This window comes from Ambystoma mexicanum, chromosome 8 (genome assembly GCF_040938575.1).
Source record: "Ambystoma mexicanum isolate Mex_15411 chromosome 8, UKY_AmexF1_1, whole genome shotgun sequence".
NCBI lineage: Eukaryota > Metazoa > Chordata > Amphibia > Caudata > Ambystomatidae > Ambystoma > Ambystoma mexicanum.
In genome coordinates this window covers 749,175,479-749,196,580 of record NC_090929.1, presented here as the reverse complement: position 1 = coordinate 749,196,580, position 21,102 = coordinate 749,175,479, and the positions used below count along the sequence as shown (strand labels likewise).

The 21,102-nt window shown below is 46.6% G+C and overlaps 1 protein-coding gene across 3 annotated transcripts in view; it reads left to right on the top strand.

Moving 5' to 3' along the window:
• PIK3AP1 (phosphoinositide-3-kinase adaptor protein 1) overlaps positions 1-21,102 on the top strand; it is a 1,287,206-nt gene that overhangs the window by 1,050,008 nt on the left and 216,096 nt on the right. For all 3 annotated transcript variants that reach the window (XR_011268600.1, XM_069610572.1, XM_069610573.1), the window contains exon 13: positions 3,092-3,164. Coding sequence is in view for 2 of the 3 variants with exons in the window: in XM_069610572.1 (XP_069466673.1) it covers positions 3,092-3,164 (73 nt within the window). In the remaining variant the exon portion in view is untranslated. The remainder of the gene's footprint in view (positions 1-3,091; positions 3,165-21,102) is intronic.

Here is a 21,102-nt window from a genome sequence, read left to right as displayed (position 1 = left end):
CCATTAGTACAATTCAGACAGCAAATGTTCATGTAGCCAGGACCTAAAGGAGAGGATTGGAATGCTCATTGTGGCGTACGTATGATAAACACTTTAAGCAATTGGCACCAACACTGATACCACAAACAAAAGTTATAAGTAGTAAAGAAAATAAACAAGGTAAAGAATTATTGAGCTTCACAAGTAGTCAGGGCCTGTTTATAATAAATGGCAGAGTCACAGGAATTACTGTGGCAAACCACATTTGGCATCCACAGAAAGAATTGTCTTTCTTACTTATTCATAGGTTATAATGATTTGAAAATTGCTGAAGAAATGTCTAATACCAACTGAATTCAGCAATCATGCTGTTGTGCGCATAACTAAAAAGAGCGAGCAGGAACACTGATGTTAGGCTGATCTACTGGTAACAGCCATGGCAACCACATATACTGGAATAGAAAACGACCATGAACCAAGAACTCTTGAGATCTTGGGATGCCAGCAACAAGCTCGACACAGAACGGTCCAATGAGATAGGACATTGGATAATTGTATGGGGCAAACAAAGAAGCAGCAAAGGTCAGAAAGGCATTTTGAGTTTCTACAATGCTATAATTGCCAGGAAAAAGCGAGAGTTAAAAAAAACACACGTGTATTAACTCAGTCACATGCAGAGACAATTGCATAGGCTAAACACATGAAGTGTAACTATAACAACTGGTTAAAAAGACACAAAAAATCAATTAAAACCACAAATTGGCAATGAATAGTAAAAGCGCTCGCCAGAAAAGAGTCCAGAAAATTCGGGTCCTTAGTAAGTAGATGGTTATAGTCTAAAAGCCCTATTACTGATACTCAGGCAAAGTTTGGTTCCATGTAAACTATAACTTCAGCGTAAAATACTTTGACCCGTTGGAAGGGAAAATACTAAGACGCACCCTGGGATTGCCTAGTTGTACACCGCTGTGCACACTACTATTGGAATAAGGGTTGGCTGGTGTCCCTTAATGGAATGCTAAAACTCAAGCGCTGTTTACTGTTACTGAAAATATGCAAATAGCAGAACATTCTGTTTTAGGAACTAATGTGGAACGAAATGCGCAAACAGGGCAGTTGTGCACTTATGGAATTCAGAAATAGATGTGTATCAGTAATTGAACTAAATGAATGAAAAATTGACTGGAATCTTGATAGTACCACATTAGGAAAGCAATATCCAAAACGATAAACTGGGAATTCAGGAAAAATATTGAGACATCGAGCGATTAGACATCTACACAGGATCTCGTAGTGCACAACTATAGGATGGCTTTTACCCATCCTTGATTGGTCAAATTCCCCAGTGCTTGGATAAGGAAACAATGTATGCATCCGAGGTTCAATCTATTACCTTTCTTGGCCGTAACAGGATCACAAACTAAAATCACCCAAAAGGACCAATACTGCTGACTTTGCAGGGACAAAGCGGCCATTGAGTCCAGCCAACATTTGCTTACTCAATTTGCGGCTTCAAATAACAAACGTAACATGTATCTAGAACGTTTTGGTCATAGTATAGTAATATTTGAAACTGACACATTTTGGGAACAATGTCTAGCTGTAAGACAACACTGATTAATAATTCCTTTAAATCATTAATGGGATGAGATAATGAAACAAATTACTTAACAAAAGAACCAACAACTCATACAAGGTTTTTCTTTGAACACGGATGATGAATTTGACTCGTGATAAAGTAATTTGGGAAAATTATATTTTTATATTGGACACATTGTTTTTAACTACTTTATATGGTTAAAAGTGTGAACGGTTATTGTTTATAACTGTAGAAAACTATATGTAAATAAATAAATAAATCAAACTAACTGTAAAGATGAAAAAACATAATTTTACTTTGAGGAATAATCCGGTATAATGAGTATTCACAGTAACTTTTAATTAATATGACTTTTTGAGGAATCTGTAGAGGGAAGCATCTACGATTCTTGACTTTCAGCCCAATATCAGAGATGAAAGACCAATCTAAAAGTAGTCAATGGGCCTCATTACGAGTCCGGCGTTAACCGAGGCGGCGGTAAAACCGCCTGGTTAACGCCGGACTCGTATTACCATTCCGCCTCCGTGATTCCCGGAATTACCGGGGCATCACAACCCCGGCTTTCCGGGAATCACGGAGGCGGAATGGTGTAAATCCCCATTCCCATTGAGTCCTATGGGACTCAATGGGAATCGGGATCATGGAAACACCGGCAGCATCTTGTAATGCTGCCGGTGTTTCCTCGTCCGCCTGCAGGCGGGCGGTGTTAAACCCGCCAGGTCAGACCTGGCGGGAACATCACCTCCCGCCTGCAGGGGTCGGGATCAGGTGGTCCGGAAACAACGGTGGCGGCGGGTTTACCGCCACCGTTATTTCCGGACCGCAAGGGTCGTCATGAGGCCCAATGACCTGCATTTAGAAAAGGGCAGTTCTAAACCACAGGATGATTAGGGGCAATGTTTGTTCTGGATAAGGTGGTGGACAGTGTTACAGGAGGCATAATTTAGAGAGAACCCTAGGTTACAAAGTTTGATTTTAATATAAGGTTGTAAATGTAATGGGGGCAGAAATCTGTGAAGCCCTTTGTTGTCAACTTAATTTGGGTAAAAAGTGTAAGGGGTTTTTGCACTAAATACGCATATTTCTTTCTGGTCCACAAAATTGCATCTAATTTGCTCTTTTTGCCTGGATATATATTAATTGAGTGAGCTCAAAATTAAACAGTAGCCAATGATAGATGATGTGTATTCAAAACACTGTTTAAAATAGTATTATTAAAATAACTATTCTACTTGACTCTGGCCCCTCATTTGTATTCATTAGCTTCAGAACTGAAGGGTATGAACTTTTACAGGTTTAACGGTTCATATAAATTAATGGTTTGTTCTTTTAGTTAAAAAGATCATTTATTTTGTGATTATTTTCTGATAACTGTGGCCATCTTATAAATCCCAAAGTATAACCAATGAATCTTTAATGTTCAAAAATAATTCATATGCTTAAGTCATTCATATGGTAACTAAAAAAGTTAATGAACGTGCATTTACAAAGTTTTCCCTTGTAATGCTATAGGAAAATCTGCAACGATTAAGAGATAGCATTACCCGACGCCAACATGAAAGGCGAAAAAAAGGAAAAAGTTCAGGTAAGTCAATGCTTTACCATACAGTATTGTCTAGCATGCTGATTTAAGGGGGGCTGTGTTAAAAACTGTAGTTGTCAAGAGCCCATTCACAAAGTACAATGTTTGTATCGTCATTGTTGTGTATCTGTATTATTTTCTAATCGATAAATGCGCAAATATGTGTATTTGTAGTTGTGTTTTATATACTGCAAACCTGGCTCGAGAACAATGGAGTGCTGTGTAAGAGTTCAGGGAACAATATGGCAGTTTACAATGCATCCGAGGTCATTGTAGAACCGGGAACAGTGTTCGCCAAGTTATACCTAGCAATTTCTTAAAAGCACAGTTTTTGTTTGTTTACTGAATGGCAGGATCATTGGTGTGGTCCTGATTGCCAACAGGACAGTGTTCAGGTAGCTGCGGCATAGCAGGAGAAGGATTGTTTCCTGATCTTTTCCCTGTGGGTAGTTTAGCTTCAAGCCTAGCAATGGCCTTGCTATTAATGTAGCATGTACTGCCTGAGGGGTTAAGTTGTCTTCAAGGAAGACATGCGTCCAGACGGCGATTGCTTGGTTGGTGATACAGGAATCTTTGAAAAGAATCCTGGTAGGCATAGGGAATGGCAATGAAGGATATGCAGGATGCAGTGATGTAGTAGAAAATGTTAGAACTGTTAATAAGTGGAGATCCATTGCAAAGGACTGCTTTAAGGGGAGCCACATGTACCACTGAAAACCCCACGAGGGAGGTGTAAACCCCATCATGATGTGCAATCACAATAGCCCATACGATGGTCTGAAAATCCTGGAGAGGAAGTAATGGGGTCATTTTGCAGAGCAACGTAATCTGGGACCACACATGAGCTTTCTTGTTGAAGCGCTCATGAAAGGAAATGTTGCTGTCCACGATTAACCCTGTGGATTTGGGAGAATGGGATAGCTTGTTTCATTCAAGCATCCTTGGATGCTTTCCAATTTGGATGGTTGATCGAGGAGCCTGAATTCCGTCTCGGTAGAATGGAGCTTCAGGTATGTGCTCGACATCCACACCCAGCAATTTGCATGTCAATCTAGTGGCATAAAATAAATAAACAGGCACTGGCAAAACCAATAATTGTGGCTTTTGCAGTGGTTCATTGCATTTTATATTCATAGGCATATGGAACAGGCTCAGCTTAAAGGACATGAAGTGCCAGTCATCACAAAACTATTATTATGTGAGATGATAGCCTTATCTAGCTGATGAAAAGCTTCTAACATTTTACATCGGCAGCTGAGGCATGGAGCCTGTAGCTGATACAGTAAGCTGCATAGGCACATAAAGTGCTTTGGATCTATGTACCATTTGGCATGTCTTTATCAGTGATGCTAAAACCCAATATTGATGAAAAATGAAGTTGTATGTAATGTGGATTTAAATTAATGTAGATTGAAATGTGATTGCAAGTGGATTCAAAAGAAAAATGAAAAAATAAACTGTTTTAAGAGTACTAGGCCGTAAACGCGATTGCCTGGTATAGTTATAGAGATTCCATTTTGAATAATATATGCTTGCTATCAGAATGGAGAATTGAAAGTTGTCTCACAGAAGCAGTATTGTATCCACGTTAGCTTTCTGCTGTGCAGTATGTGCTTTTTCTTTTGTAATAATTTGTATTGGTTTTGGATTATAAAACATCATCATGACAGTTTAGCAAATAACCCCCCTCGCCAGAAGAATAGTCACTCTTCCATACAAAGTCTTTTTTTCTTAGGATCCCACAATGTCCAATAATCGAATCATATGTGGGCACCATTGCACCCATAGTCACTTTGTAGGTAATTCAGTACATGCCCCCCAGTATTTCTTGAATCTCTCTTGATCTCCTTGAATCTTATATGTTACCCATTCCAAACTTGTTGCAACCAGTCTTGGAGTGTGGGTAGTGGGAGCATTACATGTATCCTCTCGGGGGTGTAGTGCCATTGTGTAAGGATTTTAATCCACATTTCTCTTAGCTGTATGGCTCGAGTTCGTTTTTGGGATAGCCCCCCACAGGTATTCCAAGTGGTTCTTTGAAATTGCTTCCCCTAGGGTTTTTCCCAATTTTTTCATATAGTTCCATTGAACTTCTTCCCCATGTTCATTCAGGAATCTATAGATATTTGAGATCAGATTATTTGAGCCTGAGTGGGATGTTATGTATGTTTCCAATGGAGTTAGTTGTCTTGTTGCCTCTTGTTTAATGGTGGGGGAGGTCAACCAATGCTTCAATTGCTCGTATTTAAACCTATCAGTTCCTGTCAGGCCCAGTTCTTGAAAGCAGTTTTTAAATCACCTAATAGCTTGTCCCTGGTACATATCTCGTATCTTAACACATCCTGCTTCCTTCCATTTCTTGTAAGCCCTCTTTCCCATTCCTGAATGGCAATCAGAATTCCCGAACATTGGACAAAAGGGGGCCGGGGCCACCATAAGTGCCCGTCTTTCGACTGCTGAATCCCATACTTCCAACTCCACCCCATTACTTCACTAATCTTGAGATTAGGGTGTCTGTTTCGTTTATTTAACCATATCAGCCCGAGAGGGATGTTCCCGCAACCGCTCTATCCTGTCTAGCCCACATTTTTTGTAGGCCTTCCGCTGACCATTCTCTCACGACCCGAATCTGTGCTGCTTCGTAGTATTTATAAAAAAATTCGAAGGGCCATACCCCCTTGTTTTTTGGAGCTGTTAAAGTTGTCATTGCTACCCGGTGGTCTTTTCTTCCAAATATACAATGACATTGCCTTGTTGAGGGACTTGAAGAATGTCTTTGGAACCCTGATAGGCAATACCTGAAAGTAATATAGAAGTTGCGGGAGAACTTTAATTTTTATCGATGTAATTCTTCCCCACCATGATACCATAAGGGGGTTCCATTTTACAAGATCTTGTTTGATTTTTTCCAATAGTTGCGGGTCATTTGCACTTTCCAATTGCCCTATCTGTTTGGTAAGGGTTATGCCTAAATATGTTGTACCTTCTTCTGCTTGTTATGATTACATTTTTTTTAGCTAATCTATCCATCGTTTTCTGGTCTTACGAGAGATTTAAGATTTTTGCCTATTGATTTTTAGACCCAATATTCTTCTATAAATATCTAATTCCTGTACTAACGCTGCAAGAGAATGTTCGGGGTCTGTCAGTACTATCAGCATATCGTCTGCAAATACGCCAACCTTATGTGTTATTCCCACTATTTCTATTCCTCTGAGCTAATCAGTGTCCCGAATTTTAGTTAATAAAGGTTCTAGGTAGATTGAATAAAGCAAGAGTGATAGGGGACAGCCTTGTTTCGTGCCCCATCTCAATGCTACTTTATCTGTCACTATTCCATTTAGGGCAATGCAAATTCCCAGTGATTTTTACTTGGCTCGGACCATTTGAATATTTTTTTCCCCAAATCCCATGCATTCTAGGATGCGAAACTGGAGGTACCATTCGACTCTATCGAAGGCTTTTTCTGCATCAAGTGAAACTAATATAGCCTGGCTTTGGGTTAGCCCAATTTTCTCTATCAAGTTGGCAATTCTATGTGTATTATCAAATGTTTGTCTTGATGGAATGAAACCTGATTGATCATATCCTATTAATTTTGGCAGCAAATATGGGAGTCTGTTGGCTAAAATGTTAGTATATAATTTTTCATCAGGCTTGATTAACGCAATCGGCCTTTAGGAACCTGGGAGGGTCGGGTCTTTAACCTGTTTATGAAACACCAGCAATTTTGCCTCATTCATAGAGGTTGTAATATTCCCTTTGGTTTTAAACGTGTTAAATAATTTTGTGAGAATTGGAGCTAAAATATTGCTATACGTCCTATAGAAGATCACTGTAAATCCTTCCAGGCCTGGGGCTTTGTTTAAAGGTAGTTCTAGTATTGCTCTTTTAACTTCTTCCTCTCTTATTTCTTCTTCTAGAAGATTCTTAGCTTCACTCAAACAAACAAACAAACAAACAAACAAACTCGATACTGTGGAAGTGCTAGCCTCAACAGATAGTCATCCTGATCCTGTCCTAGTGGGTTATTTGATGTGTATAGGGTTTGGTAGGAATCTCTAGATTTCTCCAATGTCCCTGTTCCTTGTCAGTACCCACCCTTGTTTGTTTTGTAATTTTGTAATTGTTTGTGACTGCTGTTTGTCCCACAATTGTCTGCCCAGATGTCTACCAGCTTTATTAGCCTTCACATAGTGCCAATGTGTTAGATATAAAATTCCTTTCTTGGCTCGTTTTCTCCTTATAGCTTCCAATTGTCCCTGGACGTGTGTCAATGTTCTTTTTAAAACATTACTGGGATTCTTAGACATGGCTGTTAGTGCTATCATATGTCCCCTTGTGACTGCCTTGAAGGCTTCCATATTGTTTCTTGTGAGACCTTTGGCGTGTCATTTTGATCAAAGTACTGTTCAATCTTGTCTCGAATAGTAGCTACCTGAGTTGAGTCGTGTAAGAGATCTATGGGTAGTTTCCACTGCGAAAGGAAATTTTTTCTATTTTTCACGGAGATGGCTAACCACAATGGGGCATGATCTGATAGTGAGATTGATCCCAATTCTATATTCTGCACTTTCCCCAGTAGCCCTGATGCAGCCCAAATGTAATCTATTCTGGACATAGAAAGATGTACATGAGAGTAATGTGTAAAGCTCTGTGCTTGGCCTCTTACTACTCTACACACATCTTGGAGATTTAGTGTTTCTATTTTCCACCGTAATGATTTTGATAGGGCTTGTATTTCCTATGCACATTGCCTTCCAGGGTCACGTTAAAGAATATGTACCTTCCGTCTTTATCCATCATCGAGTCTTGAATTTGCATGCCCAACCTGTTGTGGAATGCTATCAGTACCCCGGCTTCTTTGCTCCCGCATTGGCCTGAAATACTTGGGTGTAACCTCTGATTCGCATTTTCCCCTTATCTTTTTTACTAATATGTGTTTCCTGCAATATGAGGATATCAAATGTTTCCATATGCAGAAAATGTCCAAGCTTTTTCCTTTTTACTGAGGTACTCAGTCCCCTTACATTATAAGTAAGGATTTTTTTTAAAAACATGTTTATTTGAAACCAAGGCAGGACGAATAACATACTGCATAGCAAAACATATCTCACCTTTTTCCAACATTCCACTTTGACTCGTACCCTCTGCCCCCCCTGGCCCCAGGCCTCCTCCCCTCGGGTCCCTCGCTCCGCAGGCCCGCCCGCCATGCCTCCCCCTCAGGAGTCCTCTTGGTCCTTCAAGACCCACCAAGTGTTGATGGGTTTATAGGTTAGGGCGGGGAATCGCTGATCGTACTCCAGTACTCGAGCCCAGATGTTCTGGAAGCAGTGAAGGACTCCTGCCCTTGCCGCGGTTACCTTTTCCGCGATCAGTATATCCCACAGCTTCCCCCGCCACTGAGCCATACAGGGGCCATCTGGGGATTTCCAGAAGCTGGCAAGCACAGTTTTACCTGCTAGGAGGCATTGGGTTAGCAGTTTCGCTTGTTCCCGGAGCGCGGGTAGACCCCGGGGATTGGGACCCCCAGCAAGATGGGTTCGGGCTCCAGCGGGAGCGCAGTCCCGGTGATCTGTTCAATCGTCAACAAGCACCGTTTCCAAAATTGCTGGATCTTTGGGCATGTCCACCACATATGGAAGAAGGAGCCCGGTTGGGCACACCCTCTCCAGCAGGTGTAGTCCACCCGGGGGTTCATATGGTGAAGCCTAAAGGGGGAGGCAGTAACAACGCAGCATGATCTTGTAAGCACATTCCTTGTTGGTGACACAGGTAGATGAGGAGTGGGCGCGAGCCCAAATATCCACCCAGGTCTGGTCGTCAATCGGGTGTCCCAGGTTGGCCTCCCATTGGGCCATGCATCAAGTTTTTGAAGTTAGCAAGCCTATATAGGGTCGAAATCCTGCATCGGAATGGAAGATCCTTAAGCGTTAGTTCAAGGGGAGTAAGGGGCCACGTGGCCGCCTGGAGGGTTTGGGGATGCGAGCACCAAAGACGCAGCTGGATATATGTAAATATGTCTCATTGCTGGAGTTAGAACACCTCCTTGCACTGTTCGAATGTGCGGGGTAGGTTCCCGGCATATAGCTGTTCCAGGGTCTCGAGGCCTCCATCTATCCAGTTCTGGAAGTTACGGGGGATCGCCCCGGGCGAGAAGGTTGGGTTGTGTGAAGATTGGTGATAGGGGGCTTGATCTTCTCGGGATTCCCTTTTGTTTCAGAGCCCAGTCCCAGGAGCTCAACGTGTGTTTGGTTGTCAGCAAGAGTCTCTTCCAGCGCTCTCTGAGGGGGGGGCGGAATATGTGGGAGAAACCGCAGGCGGAGCGGGAGTTGTGCTTGCTCCAGTTCCACCCATGGGGACGGTTTGTGATTGTCTGCCAAGCGCGGAAGTGTGCCAGTTACGCTGCCGCCCTATAACCCTGTAGATCAGGGACCCCCAACCCACCCAGCCTAGAGCTGCCTACCAATGTTTTATGGGGGATTCTGGCCTTTTTGCCCCTCCAAATAAACTTCAACATTCTCCTCTGCAAGTCTTGAAGGGCTGTGCTGGGATGGCTACTGCGAGGGAGGAGCAGGCAAAGAGGAATCTCGGGAGAAAGTTCATTTTGCAGGCTCTTTGCGTCCCATCAATGAAATTTCCTGTGTTGACCAGCGCTTCAGATCCCCTTCCAGTTCCCGAAACAGTTTAGGGAAGTTGGCCTGGTATGTGTCTTTTGGTTTCGCCGTAATGTGAACTCCCAGGTAAGGGATGGTCTGTCTCTTCCATGTGATTGGCCACATCCTGGTTAGCACCTTCCGTTGCTCCCGAGGGAAGCCGATGCCCAAGGCTACTGATTTGGAGAAGTTGACGGCGAAGCCGGTAACCTCCCCATAGCTAGCTATTTCCACCAGGGCGTGTTTTAATGAGGAGCTGGCCTCTGAGAGCATAAGCAAAACGTTGTCAGCGTATAGAGCAATTTTGTGCTGTGATAGGCCGACCTTGGGGCCCTTGATGAGATTGTTCAGCCTAATCCTCTGGGCAAAGGGTTCCATAGTTAGTGTGAAGAGTAAGGGCGACAGCGGGTAGCCTTGTCTTGTCCCACAGGTCAAGGGGTTCGGGGTTGATAGGGACCTGTTGATCCTCAGGAGGGTTTTTGGGATTTTGGAATTGGCCAGTACCATTGTCTGAAACGTTGGGCCAAAACAGAAGGCCTCTAAGGTGAGTGTCATGAAAGACCAAACCACCCTGTCAAACGCTTTAGTGGTGTCTATGGCTATTAGTGCGAGGCCCTGTGAGTTTCGGGAGATGAGGTCCACCAGGTTCAGGGTTCTACGAATATTGTCTCCTGCCGCTCTGTTCAAAACGAAGACTGTTTTATCGGGTTGAATTATTTCAGGGAGTATGTGAGATAGACGATGAGCAAGAATCTTGGAATATAGGTTAGCATCTATGTTCAACAGGGCAATTGGCCTGTATGAGGCTGGGTCCCTCGGGTCTTTCCCTGGCTTGGGTAGAAGGATCGTGGTAGACTCCTGCATTGATGGGGGTCACCGACCCTGTTTCTCTAAAGGAATTGAAAAGTGTCACCAAAGGGGGAATCAGCTGGGGTTTGAATATTTTATAGAATCTTGAGGAGAATCCGTCCGGGCCCTCGGCCCGAGTTTTAAGAGATTTGATGGCTTATTCAACCTCCTCATCAGAGATCGGTGCTTCCAGGCTCTCTCTCTCGACGGGTCAGGCAGGCGAGAGAGAGGTATTCCTCCTGTTTAGACTGATCCCGTGGAGGTGCGGTCATTACTTGGGTCAGGTGGTCCACTGCCAGCTGTTGTTTCTTTGACTCTGCATATTGAATCGCTCCCTGTGGATCGCGCAGTGATGGTATTGGTACATCTTGCTTTGGCCAGCTTGGCTACGAGTAGCTTGTTTGCCTTGTTGTTCTTAGCATAGTAGAATTGCCTGGTCTTGGCCATTAGTTGCGCGGTATGCTCGGCGTAGTGGGCCTCTAGCTTCTTTCCGGCTGTGTGGATGGCCAGTTGTGTCCTAGGGGACTAGCGTTTTTCCTTATGAGTTTCCTCCGCTGTTCGAAGCTCCTCCTCAAGGGCTAGCCGGGACTGTCGCCTATTACGGTGAAAGGCCACTCATTGTGCAATCAGCGCACCCCTGATCAATGCTTTCATAGCGTCCCAATTGTTTGCGGGGGAAGTGTCTATAACCGGATTTTCTTCAAGAAAGTTCTTAATCGTGGTTGCGATCTTGTCCCTTATTGCCATGTCATTGAGGATTGGGTCGTAGAGAGACCATCTGCGTGGGGAGTTGGCTTTGGGTTTGTGGGTTCGGAGCTCCATAATTATTGGAGCATGGTCGGATAGGCTCCTTGGGCCAATGGTTACCTCGTTAGCGTAGGTGAGAGTTTGAGGGGAAATTAAGAGGAGGTCAATCCTCAAAAAAGTTCGATGACCATAAGAATAAAAGCAATAATCCTTCTCGGATGGGTAGAGCACCAGCCATGAGTCCACCACCTCCAAGGTTCTGAATAGGCGTAAGAGGCTGAGTGCCTGTGTAAAATCTCCAGGGGTGGGGGGTGGGATTTGTCTCTGGTGGGGTCTGGTACTCCGTTGAAATCCCCACAAATTATCATCTGGCCTTCTATAAAGCCCGAGAGGGAGGCGCCCAGTGAGTCGTAAAAGATTGCTTGCCCCGAATTGGGGGTGTATACTGAGACGAAGGTATAGAGGTCTCCCAGTAAAAGGTATTTAACTGCTACGAACCGGCCCCCCGGGCATGTTTTTGAGTCCAGGACCTGGGGATTTAGGTCTTTCCTAAAGAGGATCGCAGTGCACCCCTTCTTAGAGCCTCCTGAGGCGAAGAACTGACGTGGATATAGTCGGGAGCAGAGTCACCCGAAGTCTGCTGGAAGAAGGTGAGTTTCTTGGAGCATCGCCACCCCTGCCGCCTCATCTTGAAGTTTTTGTAAGATCGACATGCGCTTGGCGGGAGAATTCAGCCCATTGACATTGAGCGAGAGAAGTTGAAGGTTATGGTGTTCCTGGGCTAGAGCTCCACCCGCCCTGGAATCTCGGGGGAGGAGGGGTCAGAGGAGAGCAGACTAGCCGCCATCACGGGTGAGGGTTAGATGTGTGTCGTCCTGCTCAGGGGTTTTAACACGGGCCCCCAACGAGAGGCCATAACTTTAACTAGTGGGGTGGTCGACATTTTGAGTGCGACCAAACCCCTGGCCAACCGGGCCAATTCAGTCAATAGAAGTAATACGGAATTCCAAGGACACAGAGATGGAACGTACCTTGGAATGGGCATGGGCCGTGGGGGAAGCCCGCCGCCGTGGTCAGTAATGATCGCCAGCTGGGTCAGGGATGACGGTTTGCTGCAGGAGAGAGCTGGGCACCTGTTAATATATGAAGCGGAGGACCCACCCCTGTCTATCTCCTCCTTTTGTTCCGTGATGCCCTAGACCACGAGGACCCCCTGGGTCTCTGGGAGGGAGCGGCCTCCGGGTCTCCTGCCAACTCTGGGTTCGGTGAAACGGTCTCTTTTGGTGAGGATGGGTGCATGATCTTACTGGCATCTTCAAGATGGGTAGTTCTCTGCAGCGTGCCATTATATGAAAACTGTAGGGCCGTTGGGTTCTAGGTTAAAGTATCGAAATCAAAAGGTTCGAATGCCTTTTATTCGACAGTCAAAGGGTGGAAAAAAGGTTCAACTTTTTTTTTATGGGGGGTTCCCCTCCAACCCCCTGTCTTCTTTATTAAAAAAACTTTTTTTACCAAACCAAATTAAAAAAAATATAAATAAATAAAAATTCAAACCTTTTTTTTCGACCCTTTGACTTTCGAATAAAAGGTCATTCGATCCTTTATTTTCAAAACTTTAACTGGACACCGGGCCGTTGGAAATAGCCATCGGTACCACACCTGGCGTTCTTGGAGGAAGAGGGCCAGGGGCCGGAGTGCTTTTCTCTTCTGGAGAGTGAGAAGTGAAAGGTATTGATAGATCTGGAGAGGCCAGCCCTGAAAGGAGAGTTCATTTCGTGAGCGGCTAATGGCTGAAATGGCCTCTTTTGTGGTAACAAAATGGGCCCTGGTGATGACATCTGGAGGGAGGTCCGAGTCCACTCCCCGACGTGGGCTCAGTCTGTGGGTGCGATCCAGCAGTAGTTGGGGTTTGTCCAGTTGCGGGAGCAGGGACTGGAAGAAGTCCCCCACATATTCCGGCAGGTTTTTGTCTAGGACAGAGGATGGGATCCCTCGGATCCGGAGGTTATTGCGGCGGGCCCTATTTTCAAGATCCTCCTGCTTGAATTCAAGTATTTCGCACTTATCTTGAAGGGCTCTGATTGAGTGTTGGATTTCCCCCAGTGTGGTTGTCTGGTCTTGAGAGTGGTCCTCGAGCTGCCCCAGCCTCTGCTCCACCTCCGTCACCCTTTTATTGGTATGTTCTAATTTGGTGGTGAGTTCTGTCATACAGGCAGGGCCGTCACGAGGGGCAAACTACCCTGAGCCTCGCACTTGCGGGGGGCCTCGCGGCCCCCTCTCCTAAGTGGAAGGCAGCACAGTCTCCCGTGTCCTTTATTCACACGGGGGACTGTGCTGTCTGCTCTCTGCCCCAGCAATGATTTTGCTGTTTGTTGCCAAGCCGTTTGGCTCCACAACAAACAGCAATATAATGGGAGACAGCAGGGCTCAGAAGTGGGCTCTTCTGCCTCCCGTCATTCAGCTGAAAACGTGGACATGCTAAATGACAAGAGATGGCTCCTCTCCTGTCATTCAGTGTGTTCACGTTGCTCAGCGTGACCACGCTGACTGATGGGAGAGGAGTTCTCTCTTGTCAGTCAGTGTGTTCACGTTGCTCAGCGTGACCACGCTGACTGATGGGAGAGGAGTTCTCTCTTGTCAGTCAGTGTGTTCACGTTGCTCAGCATGACCACACTGACTGACAGGAGACGACTCCTCTCCTGTCAGTCAGTGTGTTCATGTTGTCAGCGTGATCACGCTGACTGACAGGAGAGGAGTTCTCTCTTGTCAGTCAGGGTGTTCATTGTCAGCGTGATCACGCTGACTGATGGGAGAGGAGTTCTCTCTTGTCAGTCAGTGTGTTCACGTTGCTCAGCATGACCACGCTGACTGACAGGAGAGGAGTTCTCTCTTGTCAGTCAGTGTGTTCATGTTGCTCAGTGTGATCACGCTGACTGATGGGAGAGGAGTTCTCTCTTGTCAGTCAGTGTGTTCACATTGTTCAGCATTACCATGCTGACTGACAGGAGAGGAGTTCTCTCTTGTCAGTCAGTGTGTTCATGTTGTCAGTGTGATCACGCTAACTGATGGGAGAGGAGTTCTCTCTTGTCAGTGTGTTCACGTTGCTCAGCGTGACCACGCTAACTGATGGGAGAGGAGTTCTCTCTTGTCAGTCAGTGTGTTCAGGTTGCTCAGCATGACCACGCTGACTGACAGGAGAGGGTACCTCTCCTGTCAGTCAGTGTGTTCATGTTGTCAGCGTGATCACGCTGACTGATGGGAAAGGAGTTCACTCTTGTCAGTCAGTGTGTTCACGTTGCTCAGCGTGACCAAGCCGACTAATGGGAGAGGAGTTCTCTCTTGTCAGTCAGTGTGTTCATGTTGTCAGCGTGATCACGCTGACTGATGGGAGAGGAGTTCTCTCTTGTCAGTCAGTGTGTTCACGTTGCTCAAGCGTGACCACACGGACTGATGGGAGAGGAGTTCTCTCTTGTCAGTCAGTGTGTTCACGTTGCTCAGCATGACCATGCTGACTAATAGGAGAGGACTCCTCTCCTGTCAGTCAGTGTGTTCATGTTGCTCAGCGTGACCACGCTGACTGATGGGGGAGAGGAGTTCTCTCTTGTCAGTCAGTGTGTTCATGTTGCTCAGCGTGACCACGCTGACTGATGGGAGAGGAGTTCTCTCTTGTCAGACAGTGTGTTCACGTTGCTCAGCATGACCACGCTGACTGATAGGAGAGGACTCCTCTCCTGTCAGCCAGTGTGTTCATGTTGTCAGCATGATCACGCTGACTGATGGGAGAGGAGTTCTCACTTGTCAGGCAGCATGTCTACGTGTCGGCTGCGTGGATGCTTTTTAAGGGTGCATGGAGGTAAGGTAAGTGTTTTTTATTTTAAATTAAAAGTGTATATGTGTATTTAAATTAAATTAGTATATATATCTGTATGTATGAATGCATGCGTGCATGTTGGTGTTTGTGTCAATGCTGTGTTTGGTTTTATGTATACATGCATGTATGGAGTTGTGTAACTGGTGGATGAATGCATGGGTGAAAATGTTTTTTGTGAGTTTGTGTTCAGCACCACCCCTAAATGTAGCCGCCATGGGGCCCACTTCATTAAGTGGTGGTTTCATGGCATCAGAGGTGCACCTAGGCTAAAATGTCATGGGGGAAAGGGGAATAAGACTTCAAATGTTGGGAGAGGCGCTAACGTCAGAGGCTGTGAGGAAGGGGCAAAATTCCTTGTGTGGGGGCACCTAACATCTTTCCACATTTCGAATTAGACTATTCTGTTGAAGCTTCAATGTTACACGCAGCTACCTCTTGCCTTCATTTCTGAAACGTCACACTTAAGGACTGCTGTGAGAATGAGATGTCTCATGTCACCACTTCCCTTCTAATCACTCCCCTGGCATGCAAGTGCTAACCCAACATCACGATTTCAATTAACTAAAAATGTATGGATATGAATGCAGGTGCTAACAGTGAAATGACTTCTCATGGCCATGCTAATCCCTGTGGCAATTCTCACCCAGTTCCTGCCCTCCCCACCCAAAACACCTCCTCACTGGAACTCTTTGAGCTAGCTAAACATGCCTTGCCATCAAACGTTGCCCTCAATGTGCCTGCAACTGTTTCCTCAAAGGAGTCTTCTGAGAATTCGTGACTTTATTGGAGTTGTAAACACATAACTGGTGTAATAAAAATGTCTTAATCAAGTCTGCCTTTGGCTGCTCAATTTGAAAATACTCTGCGTGTCTTTGGCTGAAGTTCTTTTAAAAATAAGCATTGGCAAAGCCAACAGTTTTGGCTTGTGTATAAGTATTAGGCATTTACCAGGCACTGCTATTAGCTGCTCAGGTACTCAAACCATTTTGCACTGGCACTATCAATGGCCAGCTAATACCAATACAGAAGTGCCTTTCCCATGCCTACACGAATGCGCAAACTGTTAGCATTGCCAGTGCTCTTTTTGCTTTACCCTTGATGCACAGGACTATGCATCAAGGTTAAAGCAAACATACTACTTGGCTAAATTGGCCCACATTGAATGTAGGCAAATCTAGCCAGTGACAACACTTATGGTACACAGTCAGCCTGGATATACTTTATGTGGCATGGCATTTTTACTGGGTGGGAGTCCGTACATGATAATAATGGCATATATTGATGCAACCTGCATCGACATAATTAGAACAACCAGCATGAATATATTTTTATACTAGCATATCTCGCGTTGAAAGGCGGCATGAAATGTATTGTAAAATGTTCCTACGCACAATTTGTGATTTGCAACTATTGGGAATTTCCATGTGCTTCCATACAAAACCAATTGCAAACTGTATGGATTTCTACCCAGTTTTGCAGAGAAAGTGCTGTAAAAGTCATACTTTTAACCCAATGTTTCAAACATTTTCTTAGGAGCGAGAACCACCCCCCCCCTCAAGCAACTCTTGTTTGGTTTGGGCTCCCTCACTATGCCCTGTTGATCCTGCCTAATTCGCACACACATTTAAGCCTCTTAAGTTCAGAAATGTACCAGCCTCCACTGTACATCATTTGTCACTGTGTATGGTGTGTATTAATGCGCACACAGTGGCAGGGTGCTCCTTAATGATATGATATGGCATTTATAACGTGCCTGTACACAAGTGGTTCTAGGCGTGACAAGGCAAGGAGGGAGAAACAAAACAGTAGGACAAAACACAGATCTTACTAGGCCTTGTGTCATTCAGATAGCGCGAGAGCAGGGAAGGGGTGAGGGGAGAAGTGCCGAGGGTGGGGTAGGATGCAGAAGTGCAGTAACAAAGGAGAAACAAGAGTGCAGCCAACGGGTGGCAAGTGTGGGTACTCATAAGTGCAGCCAACGGGTGGAGAATAAGAGCAAGAGCAGGTACTTTAGGGTTACAGATACAGACTACAAGTGCAGGGGAGCCAAGAGGCAGTGCGGGATTGCAACAGGACAGGCAGGGACCTGGGCCCGAATTCAGAGCTTGACCAGGTGACCAGTGCATGGATCAGGCAGGTGATCAGCAAGGGAGAGGAAGAGAGAAGGCAGAAGCAAAGAGACAGGTCTTGAGGTGCTTCCGGAGATGGTGCTCCTCAAGTTTCAGCGAGGCAGGGAGGCTGTTTCCAGAGGGAGGCCCCAGCCGAAGAAAGAGATCTGCCTTCAACTCTTTGCTTGGAAAAGTGACTGACCCTCAGAGAATTGGAGGTGGCGCAGTGGAGAGTTCATGCCATCTTATATATATTTATTCATATGATAAAAAAGTTAGTCTGGCATGAACCTTTCTTCAGTAGAGAAAGCTAACTTTGCTGTAGTTGATTTGGAGTTGTAGTAATAAACCATATTTAGGATCCTGCACACACACTCAACGGTAGATTTCTCGAGTCTCCTGTTTGCGGATGTGCCGCCGCTGGCCGAGTGCAAAAAATTGTAAGGGGGCCTCACCAAATGTTTTGCCCCGGGCCTCACCACATCTTCTGACAGCCCTGCATACAGGACGTAAATTCAGCCTGGATATCTGCCATGAAAGCTAAAAAGTCTCCCCTGGTGGCAGGGGGATCTCCCTCCTCTTGGGGCTTCTGTGGGGTAAATTTGGGGAGTTCAGGTTTTCTCCCTCTGTCCGAAGCCGTAAACATGGTGGCAATGTCCGAATTCTTGCCGGCTTTCGCTTGTTTGGTCATAATGCCGGTTCGGGGGGGGGGGGAAGAGGAGGCTTTAGAGATTTCTGTTTGAGTTCAGTCCAGAGAGCGCTGATCGAGGCTGGGGCGCGACGGTCCCGGAATTCGTTGGGGTGGAGATCCCGAAGGCAGAGGTCCAGCCCAGACAGCGCCGATATTCATGTAGATTATGCCCTCCTGCTGTCCGGTGAAGAGAAGAGGAAGGCTATATTTCCTTCGGTAAATAGAGAGATCCAATAGTCTCCCTCGATCCTTAGGTTGGGGGAGAGAGATTGAGCGGGGATGTGGGCCGGGGCGCCCGAGGAGGTGAATGAAAGAAGTTTACACCATCCTAGAAATATGCAGGATCAGTGCCTCCTCTCTAAGGGGGGGGGGGGGGGGGCGAGGCCCGGAGCCACGACCGGGCCAAGAATAGAGCTCCAGGCCCCGGTGATCAACCCGCAGCCATAGTCTAGATGGTCTGACGCCTGCCTGGGGGGGGCTGAGTGGAGTGTTTCGCTGTCCGCCAGTTCTACTTGCCTCTGTTACGGAGTGGTTGCGGGTTCCAGTTTTGTGGGGGCCCAGGCCAGGCACCGCGGCTCCGTAGTTCGTTGTAGTATGGACCCCAAAGACTGAAGTCCAGACAGTGCCACAGTTCAGGTAGAATCTGGCCTCCTGATGATGGGCGAGGGAGAGAGGGGGGCCACAGGTCTGTTGGTGAAGAGAAGAATATAATAGTTCCCCTCGCTTCCTTAGCTGGGGGAGAGGAGCTGAGCGGGGATATGGGCCGGGGCGCCCCGGGAAGTGAGTGCGAGGTCCTCCCACCATCCTCGAGGAGGCCTATTGTTGTAGGTGTTTCATGTGGATTGTGGCCTCCGAGTGGGAGTGTGGCAGTGTCTCTGCAGGATTCGGCTGATGTCTGCTTCAGGGGCTGCAGGGGTGGGGGGGGTTGGGAGATGGTAAGGAGAATGCTCCTCTCCCCAGAGCCCCCACGTTGTATTAACCTGTGGGGGAAGCTCCTTTTTCCCCCCCTCCAGAGCGAGGTCCCCACCCCCCTCCGCTGGGGCCTGGATCAGACGCAGCCCTCACTCTCCCACGGGCTCTGCCCGTGTGCACCTTGTCTGCGCTGCTTCTGTGCCGGTGCCCTCGCGGTGCTGTGGGGTGCCAATGCCCCCCGGGGAGATGTCGCACCTCGCGGGGGTTCCGAACCACCCCGGAGTATGCTGTGGGCGTCCCGCTAACCATGAGGGGCAGTACGGTTCCTGCTGCATGTCACGCTGGGAGCCGGGACTGTTTTCAGCGTCTTGCCGAGGCGGGGCATTCACTGCCTTTCCCGCTGCTCTCCTCGGTGCTGCTGTAGGACCTCGGCGGCTCCAGGTCTACGACCGCGGGGTCCGGGCAGCCCGCGCAAGCCTCGGGGCACCAGAATGCACCTGCCACCAAGACACCCGTCAGGATCCGCCTCCGCTCTTAGGTGGAATACGTGCCCGCCATCTTGGATTTTCAGGCGCCGTCCTGGGCCGAGAAGTCCCGTCGAGATTCCGGCATAATGGATGAGCGTTAAACTCTGATCTTTGGGCCAGTGGTGCCCGAGATGTTCCGATCGCCTCGGCTGTCAGCAGTGAGCCAGCTGCGTTGCGGAAGGCAGTACATTTTTACTTTGGCGGCGGGCTCCCTACAGATGGCTTTAGGAGAGCAGCCACATTGATGGGGCTCCAAGCCACGCCCCCATAAGTACGGATTTTAATCTCCTTCATTTAGGTTACTTCTTCATTTCCCCCTTTGTTCCAGATCCATACCCCTCCTTTTCTCATCTGGCATGTCCCTTGAATCCCCCCCTCTACCCCTACCTTCACCAACAACCCCCAACTCGGTGATTCACTCTCTATCCCTACCCTTCACCTGAGGAGGGCCCAGATTCCTATGATCGCTCGGACGACTTGCCCGTTGTGCCTGGCCCTCTGCCTTACCCAGAGAAATAATTGTGGGGAATTCTTAACCCCACTAGGATTCCAAGATCCCCCTGCGCCCCCACTTGGGCTGCATGCCTTATCATACGTGTTTATCATCTTTCCCCCTTCCTGAGGAGTCGTTTATGTCTGTTTAGCTCTTGTACTTGTATTGCATACCATCTTATGGCTGTGTTTATTATTTCATTTCTTAAAGCTGTTTTTCCCTTCTTGCTGCACGGTCTTCCATTCCCACAGTCTTCTTCACCCTCTGTCTCCTCTTCGTTTTTTCTCTGTCGATTACTCGCCCTCTTCTTCTATTTTCCTTCCCATGTGAATAGCAAGCAAAACGGGAACATCCATTTATATCTTACTTGTTTTGTCGCTAGAAATTTCACCACAGTTTCCTCGCCTCTTTTGTAGCGTGACCTGTGAAAGGTCTTGATAAAGCTGTATTTCCTCACCATTCATTCGTATTTGGCCCACCATCCTAGCTTTCCTTAGAATGTGTTCCTTCTGAGAATATGAGGCAAGTGCTACTAATGCATCCCTTCGGCGTGTGCCCAGGTCTTTGTCCTCCACTGTTTCCACCGGGTTTTTAATTCTAATGTTGGACCTTCGAGAGTGGTTTTCTAGATCCTCACATTGAATCTCTAAATTCTGTGTGCAGCGTGCTATGTGTTCCAGTACTTCCCCGCTTTGTTGTGCTTCTTCTTCCACAATTTGTACTACTTTTTCCAACGTTTCCGTTCTTTCTTCCAATTTTGCCATGTCCACTTTGAGTTCCTGCACGTATTTCTTTAATTTCTTCTTTTAGTGCTTCAAACTGGGTGTGAAATTAAGACATATATTGTTCTTGGAACTCCTTAAACAACGTTTGCATATCTTCTTTGGTTGCCGCCAAAGATCCTTCTGGTCATGACTCTGGAATTTGTGGTTTTGGACTTGATCCTCCACTTCTCGAATGTGTGGGTGTTTCACTGCTCCACAACTGTTTTATACTGAGTTCTTGTCTTGCTGGGAGGTTATGTGGAGTCGCCTGCACAGCTTTCTCCCTTGTCTTGGACATGTGGGCTCTTTCAGGGGACCTTGTA